This window comes from Danio rerio, chromosome 24, assembly GCF_049306965.1.
Source record: "Danio rerio strain Tuebingen ecotype United States chromosome 24, GRCz12tu, whole genome shotgun sequence".
NCBI lineage: Eukaryota > Metazoa > Chordata > Actinopteri > Cypriniformes > Danionidae > Danio > Danio rerio.
The window spans coordinates 7883467-7897818 of NC_133199.1; the positions used below are offsets into that span (position 1 = coordinate 7883467).

The following is a 14352-nucleotide window of genomic DNA, read 5'->3' on the forward strand; positions in this document are numbered from 1 at the left end:
TCTATTATGAAGGCAATATCTAAGTACTAAAAAAAAAATGCAAAAAAATGTATGTATGTGCGATCACTTAAAATTGGTATTACATGTAATTGGCATGTTATGCAATTTAACTATGGCAAATATACATATATGTTTCAATATTGGTTTTCAATATATGTGACAAATATAAAACTGGCCGTTTTCCTATATTATATGTACATAAATGTTTATATGTTTCTGGTTGTAATAAACAGAATGAGCAAGTGCCATTTGTGCCTTCAATAAATCTAGTTAAAATGTTTAGCAACTATGGTTACATTAGTCTGAATGAGAGAGTGCACAGTATGGCTGTTGCACCATGAGGGCTTGTACGGCTGGGCTGAAACAGGAAAGGCAGCTGTGGGTACAGTCAGGAAGAGTATTAATTTTTTTTTTACTCTGTTCCTCAAATATATCACTCTTTTCTTTTATTTTACAGAAAAATTCATTTTCTTCTTATTTTACATCATCACAAAATAACTCCTTATGTACTTTCTGTCAAACTGAAACAATAAACCACACAAATACCTCCAGAAACACGGTTTATTGCCTTACCTCAGATATGACACGTGTAATAACAATGAGGAAAAAAATAAATATAGAAACAAACAGAAAAACAGATCAAATAAAGTTGCTATCTAAAATCCAGCATATAATACAAATATTTTAAACAAAGATTATTATAAACAAACTGATATATAATATTTTTACTACCACAAATTTTATAAAAACCTAAAAAAAATCTTAATAAAACTTTTTATTCCAAAAACTCAAAACATGACACACATCCATTTAAACATTGTAACAGCATTATGTGTGGCTCATTCATTGTTGCATAAAGGCTGAATAAATTCCACAACGACTAGATCAAATAACTATTCGGAAACACTGTTATTTGTGACTGTGGGTCTCTGCTTCATCATATCTGGGTTGCTGTCAACCATTGTGCTGTATTTATCTAACATCCGACCCTAGTTATCATTCTCTGATGTGACATGTTCACAGAGTGGGTGGGGAGAACCAGCTCATTTGCATTTAAAGGCACAGGTGCAAAACAGTTACAATTCCATCTGAGCCAAAAACTAAAATATTCAACAGGGTAAATTGAATGATCTGATGGGTAATTAGATATGAACTTTAAAAGACACATTCTGTGTTGAGACACAAAAACGTATTTTCTTGTAAAAATATATCTTGTAAAAATACCAAAATAGGAGCCCTTTAAATGCACATATTAGGACTGTTTAGGTCAGGCATGTCCAAACTCAGTCCTTGAGGGCCAGTGTCCTGCAAAGTTTAGTTCCAACCAAAATCAGACACACCTGGGCTAGCTATTCAAGCTCTTACTAGGTTTTCTAGAAACATCCTTACAGTTGTGTTGAGGCAAGTTGGAGCTAAAATCTGCAGGAAACTGGCCCTCCAGGACTGAGTTTGGACACCACTGGTTTAGGTACTATTAAATATCTTTGAGGTATCAATATGACCTTGTTTAGGTACAAATGTGTGCCTTTTGAAAGAGTTACAGCTCCACCCCAGTTACAGCTTTGGGTACATATAAAAGTACTATTTATATTTTCACCTGAGCATAAATGCTCTCACATTGAACATTGATGGGTTGTGTGTTTTTGAGTAGCACATTCACTTGCGTATACACTACATCTGAACCCTTTTCCTGGTTATCTTCTGCTGAATCTTCCTCTGTGTTGTGGTCATTCTTACTAAAACTTTGAACATCAGAGATTGTATTGTCCTGCTTGGTCACAGTGAGAACTTCAGCATATGTGCAGTCAACAGTACCATTTTGAGCCTAAAAAGATGACAAACAAACAAAATATTTGGTGTAAGCTACCAGGATTAAAACAGGATCTTTCCCTTTTATAGGTTTGAACATTAATGGTATGAGAGTGAGGTGCCAGAAAAAAAATGTATCTTGGTTTGTCTACATGTTGGTAGTATTAAAAAAAAGTGTGCTGGCGGCACAGTGGCTCACAGCAAGAAGCTTACTATGTGCTATAGGTGAATTGGGTAAGCAAAACTGGCCGAAGTGTATGAGTGCATATGTGTGTGTGTGAATGTGAGAGTGTATCCCAGTAAAAAAGTATTTGTGGGACTTGTAAATAAAAATAGCATAATTCAAGTAAATTTTACAAATAAATCGTATTTTGTCTTTTTACTACAAAATTTCAATTTTAATTCAATAAGCTACTCAATATGTATTTTTAACTTATTGTGCTTAAAATACAATAGTGAATTCAAATGGATATGCCCAAGTAATATTTACTTTAACACTAAATTGTTTCGTAATATATTAAACTGTATGTATATGTATGTATATGTATATTGTATAATGTGATATTTACAAGATAAATTACATAAATTACATAATTTGTTTAATAATCAATTTGGTTTCATTTGCGGAAAGGTCTAGAGCTCCTGTTTGTAAGTTTGTGTTAAAAGAAGTTTTATTTGAGTGAGTTTGCTCTAGATCCGATTAGCATAAGCATATTAGCAAACGACATCTGTCTAAAACTACAGAGACCCGAAGGGAGCGTATTGATGGAGGAAAAAATGTGTGGGAGCAAAAAATAAAAAACAATGATAGGAAAAAAAAAAAATGTATATATATATATATATATATGCACACACACACACATATATATATATATATATATATATATATATATATATATATATATATATATATATATATATATATATATATATATATACATACATACATATACTTATATATATATATATATACATATATACATACATACATATATATATATATATATATATATATATATATATATATATATATATATATATATATATATATATATATATATATATATATATATCCCTTGCAAAACTGTTGTTCCACAAACACTTCCTGTTCACTTCATACATGTCAACCCTTTCGTTTTTGCCAGGATTCTCCCGTAGACTATTTTACCATTTTATCCCGCTATCAGCCTATCAATAAATATTTTCCCATATTTTCACATATTGAAATTAATATAAAAGTGTCTGCAATCACTTTCCTTCCCTTAAAGCTGTGCGTCCATCTTTGCCCTTCAAATTAAAGTACTCAATGACAGTGTCCTGCAGTGTTTTTAATTAAAAAAAACGGTTGCAATGTATCACAATATTTTATTTAACATTTTGAAGAAAAAAGTTTACTCAGGATAACTAAAATAGATCACTTGGATTTAAAAAAAATCTAAAAATAGTAAATACTTAAATGTAAGACTTAAATAAATTTTACAAACAAAAAGTCAATAAAATTTACTTTGAATTTTCTAAGTACTTAAACATTTCTAATCACATGTACTAATAATTTTGGTTAATCTTTTACTTGGCAAAGCTTTGAAGATTTACTAGCCTTTCTGAGTGAAAAACATTTCCAAGCTTTCTTCAAGTAAACCCTACTCCTCATTTTTTTACTGCGTTGCAGCTGGAAGAGCATTCGCTTCGTAAAACATGCTAGAATAATATGTTAAATGTGCTTCATTGAGCCATGTGCTCTTTCATCTGTTTAATGACTCCATTCAACTTGGCGGGTGTGATTCTGCCAAGTACAATCCTAGATTAACATTGACGTTGATCCTGGAACATAAATTTTGTCCAAAAATTTGATCCATAATTTATTCATACCCCTAAACCCAAACCTAACTGTAAATTATTCCCAAAATCAAAGAGGAATAATAGTTGGATAACAGTCATGTAGAAGTACATAACCCTAACTGCAAGCCAAACTTAACATAAACGGTAAACGTCTTCATACCCATTTATTAGTTCACATCAAAAACATTCCAGTAAACATGTTTCTGCAGGGTTTGTTCTGGCTCTTAGTGTATAGATCTAATCTCTGAGATATGAATTTTAGTAGTCATGTCAAAGCACTAACTAAATCCGCATACTACCATCTTAAAAACATTGCAAGAATTACATGTTCTGTTTATAGTGAAGACTTCGAGAAACTTGTTCATGCTTTCATCAGCATCCGGGTGGATTACTGTAACGGCCTCCTCACAGGCCTTCCCAAAAAGACAGTCAGCCAGTTGCAGCTCATCTAGAATGCTGCTGCCACAATTCTGACCAAAACCAGAAAATCAGAGTACATCACATCTGTCCTCAGGTCTCTACACTGGCTCACAGTTACATTCAGAAAACATTTTAAAGTATTATTACTTGTCTATAAATCACTAAATGGCCACACTACATTACAGATATGCTCACTGAATACAAACCCAACAGATCACTCAGATCTTTAGGATAATACAAACTAGAAATTCCAAGAGTTCAGTCAAAGCTAGGTGAATCGGTCTTCAGCTGCTACGCCCCCTGCTGCTGGAATCAGCTTCCAGAATTGATCTGATGTGCTCCAACATTAGGCACATTCAAATCAAGACTGAAAACACGTCTGTTTAGCTGTGCCTTTACTGAATGAGCACTATGTCCGACAGTACATATCACACTATTGTGTCTTTTTTTTTCTTTTCCCTTCTTTTCTAATCTGTTTTAACACATTTAATCTGTTTTTTATTATTTGTTTTACGCCTGTTTCTTTTATTGCTGTTTATGTAAAGCACTTTGAAATGCCACTGTGTATAAAATGTGCCATATAAATAAACTTGCCTTGCCTAATTTAGCAAACATTAAATATGCCCAGTGGTATTTTTTAAATAGGAAGACTAAAAATATGGGAAACAATAGTGAACAATATGTAAATTGGGGTTATAGAATGGGAAAAATAGAATAATCAAGCAAAAAAATGTGAGGGTTGACAGGTATGATCCACATATAGCAGGTCTTTAAATTTAGAGAGCCAAGAATAGTGCACAAACCTGATTAAAGGAATCGTTTTCTACAGCACCATCTTCCCTGTTTGTCCTTTTCATGATCCTGTGAGAGGAAATAAAGAAACTTGACTTGACAAACTAGACAGGTATGTAACAAAAGCACAAATCTGAATACATGTTAAAAATGACTTGAACTGTAAAAGGCAACTAAAATTACCTGGTATAAAGACAAATAGCAGAGAGCATCAGCACTGCTACAATTCCTCCAACACAAGCTATAATCATAGGTATAGATCCTACGACATAAGAAAAGCTTTTAATTATTGTAAGTTGTAACTGATTTTTGTTTATTTGATTCTGTAAATGGCCCTGATCTTTATTAGACTATGTTAAACCCACCTCCAACTGTGAGCTGGATCTCTTCTGATGACTGATTGCCATGTTTATTCTGTATGGTGCAGGAATACCACCCTGTATTATTCTGAGTAAGAATGAAAGTAAAGTGTTTTCTCTGATAAACAGGTCTGTTCTCTCCACGTTTGTAAAAGGTGTAGGTCATATTTTTTGATTGACTGCCTTTGCCTCTGCAGGTCAAAGTCACATTAGTGCCAACAGAGAGTGAAGCTGATGGACTGATGGTGATGTGAGTTTCTTTTGGAGGAACTTAACAGAAATAAAAGCACAAGTTAAACTTAACATTAAAACTCGATCATAAATAATGACATTATCTGTTCATTTCAGACCAATGATTGTGAAAAACACAAAGTAGTTTTATCTCTTACACATGACGTGTAGCGTCACGTTGGTCTCCACAGTTGAGTTATCAAAAGTATTTCTTGTATAAGTAACAATGCAGGTGATGTTCCTGTTGTGATCTCTGTATGAAGCTTTGAAGGTCACATGTGAAATCACTGACTGGATTTTATTAGATTTTTCCAGTAAGTGTGTGGTAATGTTGGCAGATTTAGGGATGTTAGACCAGGTTATTGTAGGAGATTGTTTTAGGCAGGGGGCTTCAGCAGAGCAGTTCAGACTGACTGTATTTTCCTCCATCACACGTGGTTTCTTGGGTTTAAGTTCAGGTTGTTGTGGTGAATCTACAAATAAAAAAAGTGTAGTTCATTATTAAGAAAACTCATATTTTCTACACATCTTTAGATCTAGATCTTTAGATCTTTAGATATGTATAACAGTTTTTTTACAATGGCTATGACAGTTTCAATACATTTAACAAGTTTGATAAACTCTTAACGCAGCAACACACCTAAAACACACAATTGGCAAAACAGTTCATTTCATGCTCAAAATCACACATTGTAAACTACACATCTGAACTACTTTTCAAAATAAAATAATAAATGAACACACAACACTATGTCTAACAAAACTCTGCATGTTTCAAAACATGTTTCAAAATGAAATAATTATTCAAAACACAAACACATGTTCTCTTCCAACAGAAACATTCAGTCAATCAAAACACACTGACAATAAAAACACTATCATCAGTTGACATTACAGAAACTGCATTACTTACAGTTGAAGGCAGAATTATTAGCCCCCTGTATTATTAGCGCCCCTGTTTATTTTTTCCCCAATTTCTGTTTAATGGAGGGAAGATTGTTTTAGCACATTTCCAAGCATAATATTTTTAAAAACTTATTTCTAACAACAGATTTATTTTGTCTTTGTCATGATGACAGTAAATAATATTTTACTAGATATTTTTCAAGACACTTCTATACAGCTTACAGTGACATTTAAAGGCTTAACTAGGTTAATAAGGTGAACTAGGCAGGTTAGGGTAATTAGGCAAGTTATTGTATGATGATGGTTTGTTCTGTAGATTATCAAAAAAAAAAAAAATAGCTTAAAGGGGCTAATAATTTTGTCCCAAAAATGTTTTTTTTTTAAATTAATAACTACTTTTATTCTAGTCGAAATAAAACAAATAAGACTTTCTCCAGAAGAAAAATATTATCAGACATACTGTAAAAATGCCATTTTTCTGTTAAACATCATTTGGGAAATATTTAAAAAAGAAAATAAAAATCAAAAGGGGGCTAATAATTCTGACTTCAACTGTATGTGTCAGCTCTGCCCTTATATTTGAAGCCTCTCTACAGTTTTGTTTTGTTGGGTTTAGTCAATGCAGGTATTTTCTTTCTGTTACTGCAAAAATTCTATACAAAAATGAATAATAAAAAAAAAGCTTTATAAAATTTACAGTTGATGTAAAAATAAAAAAAATAAAAAAAACAGGCACAGAATTGCTGCAGTACAATCTTTATTTGCAAAAGGACATCACTGCAAGATATACACAAAGAAAAAGCACTGCAATTCTAATAAAAAAAACAAACAAACAAAAAACAAAGTAATCTTCTATTCTGCCTGGTCTTCTGCCATCTCATCCACATTGCACTTGATATCTTCTATGGCCCGGCACAGTAACTGTGGCTCTTTGGCCTATTATGTTTCTCCCACGGCGACATCCCCAGCCTCGTCAACATAGATAATTGGTACTTGATTGGCCTCCAACTTAATGACTCTCTGAAAGTAATTAGACACAGTGTATGCAAATGCTGTACTGTATATCTATTGTATGTACTAATAAACTCCAGGTTTATAGAGTAGTTTACTGCAAAACACACTGTGCATAGTACAGTATTGACTGTATTGCATAACCTTACCTGGACGTATTGGTGATGGAGTTGTTTGATGCGCTCACTGTTCCTTTCAAAAACCTCAAGAATCCTCTTTTAGAACAGATGATAATGTGATTGGAAAAACCTCAACCAATAAGTGTGGTTTCTAGATGGTAATCAGCTGTATTTGATATATATATATATATATATATATATATATATATATATATATATATATATATATATATATATATATATATATATATATATATATTAAAAAGAAGAAGAACATTTGAATGGAGCTAATAATTCTGACTTCAACTATATATATATATATATATATATATATATATATATATATATATATATATATATATATATATATATATATATATAAAGTTGAAGTCAGAATTATTAGCTCCATTCAAATTTTCTTCTTCTTTTTAAAATATTTTCTAAATGATGTTTAACAGAGCTAGGACATTTTCACAGTATGTCTAATAATATTTTTTCTTCTGGAAAAAGTCGTATTTGTTTTATTTCAGCTCCAATAAAAGCAGTTTTTAATTTTTTTAACACTATTTTAGCCCCTTTAAGCTATATTTTTCCTCCATAATCTACAGAACAAACTTTTGTTATACAATAACTTGCCTAATTACTATAACCTGCCAAGTTAACCTAATTAACCTAGTTAAGCCTTTAAATGTCCCTTTAAGCTGTATAGAAGTGTCTTGAAAAATATCTAGTCAAATATTATTTACTGTCATCATGGCAAAGATAAAATAAATCAGTGAATAAAAATGAGTTATTAAAACTATTATGCTTAGAAAAGTGTTGAAAAAAATCTGCTCTCCATTAAACAGAAACTGGGGGAAAAGATAAACAAGCGGTCCAATAATTCAGGGGGGCTAATAATTCTGACTTCAACTGTGTATATATATATATATATATATATATATATATATATATATATATATATATATATATATATATATATATATATATATATATATATATATATAGATAGATAGAACCACAATATGCTGTTTCTCATTGCCAATGGAATAAAATACAGGGAATATATTTGTGTTTCAATTCACAATACATATGAGCAGCTGTTTACTTTTAGTTTATCCTATATAATTTCTGTTTAGAACATGCTGTTATCTGTTCTGACATATACTGTGTTAAAGCATTTGTAAAATTGACTGTAAAATGACGTTGTTTTGGTCTTGGTTGAGCTTGTGTGTAAAAGAAGTTCAAGCATTTTAAATTTGTGTTAACTGGATGCCTTTTGTGTCAAAGAAACAAGAAATGTGTTAATTCAATTGTATAGCCCACTAAGACGGATGTTGTGCTAATTGTGTTAAGAGTTTAGGAAACTTGTTAAATGTATTGAAAAAAGTGTCATAGCTGTAACATTTAAACTAGTTATGATACATTGCTCATATTATATAGAAAATAGCATACTTTTACATTATTCTTATATTTAAAAGTATCTGTATTGTACTACCAATTAACCATATCTCATGTTAGCATATATAGTTAAAGGCAGCTCATATGAATTGGGACCTTAGTTGTTTATAACATATTTTGTCTACCTCTCTTGTGAAGGCATTAAAAAGTGTTTAGCGGAGATAGTGGAGATTGCATTTACCTTTGACACGGTGACAGAGTGGATCATCATCTGAAACACAAAAACACATCAGTCGTTAGAACTCGATGAGTAAAGGTTTAAAATGGACCGTTCACTTAAAAGTTACAATACTGCACTTCCGGTTATGGCTAGGTGCTGAGAGGTCGCGATTTTTTGGCTCTGCTGCTAGCCTGCTAGTTTACGATCAATCTTACAATACCAACCAGAAATGTATCTAAAGTCAAGCAACACAAATATAAAAGTATAGGGAAGTAAGATGTCACGCAAAGGTGCCAAAAAAGACAAGAAAAAGACCAGAAACGAAGATTCTGAGAGTGAAAAAACTAACAACGCAATGGCAGCTGGTGAAGGTCCTGACGAAGATGATGATGAAGCAGTAACTTCAGATGGAAGTAACGAAGATGTTAGGAAAGCTATAATGTCCTTGAAATAGTGTCCTTAATTGTATAGCCCACAAAGACGGATGTTGTGCTAACCGTGCCAAGAGTTTAGAAATCTTTTTAAATGTATTGAAAAAACTGTCATAGTCATTGTAAAAAACTGTAAATACACACTCCCCTGGTTTCTAAGACAAGGCTAAAGGCCCTTATGAACAAGAAGTTTAAGAGTACTATACTTCTTGTGAATAAATAAATTAGGCTTGCTTACAGGAGAGTGTGGACCCAAGCATATATATATATATATATATATATATATATATATATATATATATATATATATATATATATATAAGCCTCATTTTAAAAGAATGTTTTAGACAGAAATAAATATTTACTGTTATAGTAACTCACACATGTGGTCTAATAAAATTTTTTTGTACAAATGTGGAGCCACTTAGATAAATTGCACATTGCTACTGACCACATCAGAAGGAATAAAGGAACATTAATTTATTCACTGATTTTCCTTAGCTTAGTCGCTTATATATCAGGGGTCGCCAAGCGGAATGTGGAAGTGAAAAATAAGGTGTAGCTAAGCAGTGGGCTAAATATAACAGTGTTACTTTCGCTCCTTTTTTTAACTCTTGCCATTAATACCTGATTTTTTTTTAAACAAAAAAAAAAAAGTCTAGTCCAGGGGTGTCCAAACTCGGTCCTGAAGGGCTGGTGTCCTGCTGAGTTTAGCTCCAACTTGCTTTAACACACCTGCCACGAAGTTTTTTTGTATATCTAGTAAGAACTTAATTAACTGGTTCAGGTTTGTTTGTATAGGGTTGGAGATAAGCTCTTCAGGACACCGGCCCTCCAGGACCGAGTGTGGACAACCGTGGTCTAGACCAGGGATGTGCAAACTTGATCCTCGAGGGCCGGTGTCCCTGCAGAGTTTTGTTCCAACACTAGTCAAACACACCTGAACATGCAGTGTCTTTAAGATGACAAGAAATCTATAAGCAGGTGTGTTTGATTAGGGTTGGAGCTAAACTGTGCTGGACACTGGCTATATATGAATGTGATATATATATGACAGCTGATTCCCATCTAGAAAGCACACTCATGATCATACTGTATGTTCAAAAAGATTACTCATGAGGTTTTTGAAAGGAACAGTGAGCACATTACAGAACTCTGTATATATATATATATATATATATATATATATATATATATATATATATATATATATATATATATATATATATATATATATATATATATATATATATATATATATATATATAGGGAATATATTTGTGTTTCAATTGACAGCATGAACAGCTGGCTTTAGCCTATATAGGTTCTGTTTAGAACATGCTGTTATCTGTTCTGACATACTGTGTAAAAGCATTGGTAAATTGCACTGTAAAATTACATTGTTTTGGTCTTGGTTGTGCTTGTGTGTAAAAGAAGTTCAAGCATTTTAAATTTGTGTTAACTGGATGCCTTTTGTGTCAAAGCAACAGGAAATGTGTTAATTGTATAGCCCACAAAGACGGATGCTGTGCTAACCATGAGATTAGGAAACTTGTTAAATGTATTGAAAAAAGTGTCATAGCCATTGTAAAAAACTGTAAATAAAGAAACATGCAGCATAACATCAGTGTTTTCCTGTTTATCTTTGATTCAAACACTGAGAAACCATTAAAGTGACGTCACCAGCTCCATTGAGTGCATTATGTCTGACATTGCATCTCTGAGAGATGCAATCTCAGCTTGCATCATAAAAGCTGTATCCAGATACTATTGGAAATGTTATAATTCTCTGATGTTAACTCTATAATTGTCTATGGTTTAATCCATTATTTAACGCAAAGCAATAACATGCTTGCATGTGCCACAGAATTATGAAGGTTTATAAGATACAAAAATATTGCTCTATGGTTTGGTTTGGTTTGGTTTGGTTTATGCTCACAGAGACATCAATAATCGGCAAATGAATCTCAACAACGGTGACAAATAACACAAGTCACACGCATCACAAACAGGATACAAAAAGGGACAACATCAACAAAATGAACATAAACAGCGGAATCAACAGCAAATAATGAAAACTGGAGCTTCATAAGCTATAATTTATTCATACTGCAATGCTGGGATTTTTGTACTCTGCCACGACATTTTTAATTGTTACCATTGTTGAAGGGCTGATTCATGAGGTCTGAGTGTGTCTTTATAACAACTGAACTGTTTTTATTATTATTATCTCTTAGCTGGAACATGAACTGGTTACTTTCCACATTGACATTCATAACGTAAAGGTATAAAACATAGTAGAACATAGCAAAATTTTTCATATAATCAATCAAACCTTAGGCTTTGAGTAAAGACTGAATTACTTACATATTCACAAAGGTGTTTAACTCTGAGTTTTAGCATCCAGAGAAAAACTAAAGTTAATAAGTCAAGGGTGAAGAGCCAAACTAAAGCAGTCACTGACCTCCATTATGGTGACACCAAAATAAATAATACACCCAAACCTCTGTCAATTCTCAATAGGAACTGTCTGCAAGTCAGCGGTCAGTAATCAGTGAATCTGCTGAAGCTTTGTGGAGTTATTTAATGATCTTTAAGCTCTTTTATTTTACTTGATTGTATTTATGCTGTAACTGAAATCACTGTTTGTGTTTATTGTTTCTCTTTCCTTCAGTGAATGTGATTATTAAGAGCAGGTGTTCATCAGTGTCTGAGTTCACTCATTAGTGTTCATAAACTCTGTCAAGTGAACTATATTAGTGAACTAGAGTACATGATATTGAACAGTGCACAAAGTGTGATGTCAAACACTGAATCTAAGTGTCGACGCTGAGCTCTGTGAATATACAGTTTGCTACTTTCTCAGAAACAACAAGATTACCCAGAATGCACAGTGTTTTTACAGAAAATCACAGTTTTAGTTAAAATACAGATTTTTACTGTAGAATGTCGCTGTTTTTTTACACCAAAGTTTTAGCTGATTTGTTTTGTAATTAACTTCATCTGCAGTCATATAGCATTTTCATTTCCTTTGCCATTAAAAACCTGTAAACTACTTAATCGAATGTCATTCTACTAGTAAATGCTGTAATATTTTTCTGTGAAAAAATATATTATAATATATTATAATATGAACCAACCTGAGTGAGTGTGTAGAAACACAGAGCTGATGATGATTATAAATGTGATCTGGCACACAGACATCGCCGGAGCTGACATAAACACAGGACACTTAAATATTAACGACAGTCTTTAACTATAAATTAAGCTTGACAGCTCATCTTTGTGTTGTCAGAAATTTAATAATTAATAACATTTTTGCAAATACATTTTTGGGAGGTTTCAAAGTTTAAGCCTTACCTTGAGAAGTGCAGTCAACGAAAAAAGCAGAAGTTTCTTGAAGATCTTCCTGTTTATTAAACCTCATAGAGATGTGACACATTGCTGATGCCCCAACAGCACTAAAAATGACAGCTCTACATTTGTTCATTCTATCGTAACCTAAAACACAAGAATATTACAAGAAACAATGTTTTTTTTTGATAAAGTAAGCACAGCCCTAAAGTATGGATAAATATATAAGATGCAAATGTAAAGAGGGTCAGAAGGCTATTCTGTATCTTTTCTTTCCGGTCTCTGGCTAAGATGAATGAATGTAACATTAAAGTAACTAATTTAAGTGATTTTGTGCAATTTATACATTAGATGTATTTTTCTATAAGCTACTGGAACATTTTTATTGTGTGTTTTTAAAAGCCTACTAATAATGTAAGATTAAATATAATACTAACCATGTACTGATTACAGAGCCTTTGTTCTGTGAAAGAGATTATGAAAACCTTAGAGGACTACTGCCAACCCTGTTCCTGCAGATTTCAGTTGCTACCCATATCAAACACACCTGAACCAATTAATTAGGAACTGAACACAGGCAGGTGTGTTTGATATGGGTAGCAACTGAAATCTGCAGGAAGGTGGCTCTCCAGGAACAGGGTTGGCCACCCCTTTTCTAGAGGTCTCTATAATCCTGCACCAGGTTGTATCCAGAAAAGATAACCATTGAACAATGAGGATGGTGGTGCTCACAGCAGCCAGAAAACAAACACAAACACTTTAGTAAGATTCAGCAAATTGCCAAAGAGCGCTTCGAATACAATTTCTCCCCTCTCAAATGCTTAATTTGGAATAATAGATCTATTACACACTGTAATAAATCTCTATTTTTTTTATCAATAATTAATTGGTTTAGAAAAAATATTTAGCTGGTTTCACAATTTTCTGTTGTGTTGGTCATGTGCTTACCTATTTAGAGTTTCTAGAAAAATGTTTCCTTAAAATACCTGTCAAAGTGTATATGATGGTAATTAATGGGTTCCCCTCATAGGTTAATTCCCCTCAAATGATTAGAGAATGATATAGTTCAAGATACAAATGTAAATTTTAGTCTTAAATTGGAGGATATAAATATAAAAAGAAAAAAATGTAATAGGTATTATCTTAGAATGATTTGCCGGATTGTCAGTGTTCCTGGCTTTTGAATTTCAAGACGTCAATTGGAACGCGACTTTTAAGATCTCCGGATGTTTTTGTATGACAAATAAAATTAGAGAGGTATCATTTAAAAATTGTTCATCATATTTATCCTGTAAAACAGTTCATTGTATAATTTTGTAAAGATGTTTATTTAAAATGTGTTTTCTGTAATGATAAAGAAGAGAGTATTGTTCATTTCTTTTATGATTGTAAACAAATTTATTTTGCTGTGATCTTTGCTTTTTTTGTTAAGCAGAGTATAAATACTGAATTGGAATTCA

The 14352-nt window shown here is 32.3% G+C and overlaps 1 protein-coding gene across 1 annotated transcript; it reads right to left on the reverse strand.

The window, feature by feature from the left end:
- Positions 1–543: 543 nt before the first annotated feature.
- LOC110438348 (uncharacterized) lies at positions 544–13382 on the reverse strand. Its single transcript, XM_073941496.1, has 9 exons — positions 13330–13382; positions 12899–12947; positions 12679–12750; positions 9129–9158; positions 5609–5923; positions 5226–5489; positions 5044–5122; positions 4872–4929; positions 544–1825 (listed from the first exon to the last, which is right to left on the reverse strand). The coding sequence occupies exons 1-9, from the start codon at positions 13330–13332 to the stop codon at positions 1586–1588; spliced, it is 1110 nt and encodes a 369-aa protein (XP_073797597.1). The 5' UTR covers positions 13333–13382; the 3' UTR covers positions 544–1585.
- Positions 13383–14352: the final 970 nt, after the last annotated feature.

Bases quoted from the DNA above. Each gene is read 5' to 3' on its own strand.
- LOC110438348 (XM_073941496.1), bottom strand. The intron at 9,159-12,678 runs GTTGGTTCATAT...TTTGTGTTTCAG, and splicing joins GTTTCTACACACTCACTCAG to ATGATGATCCACTCTGTCAC. The intron at 4,930-5,043 runs GTAATTTTAGTT...TTCCTCTCACAG, and splicing joins GCTATTTGTCTTTATACCAG to GATCATGAAAAGGACAAACA.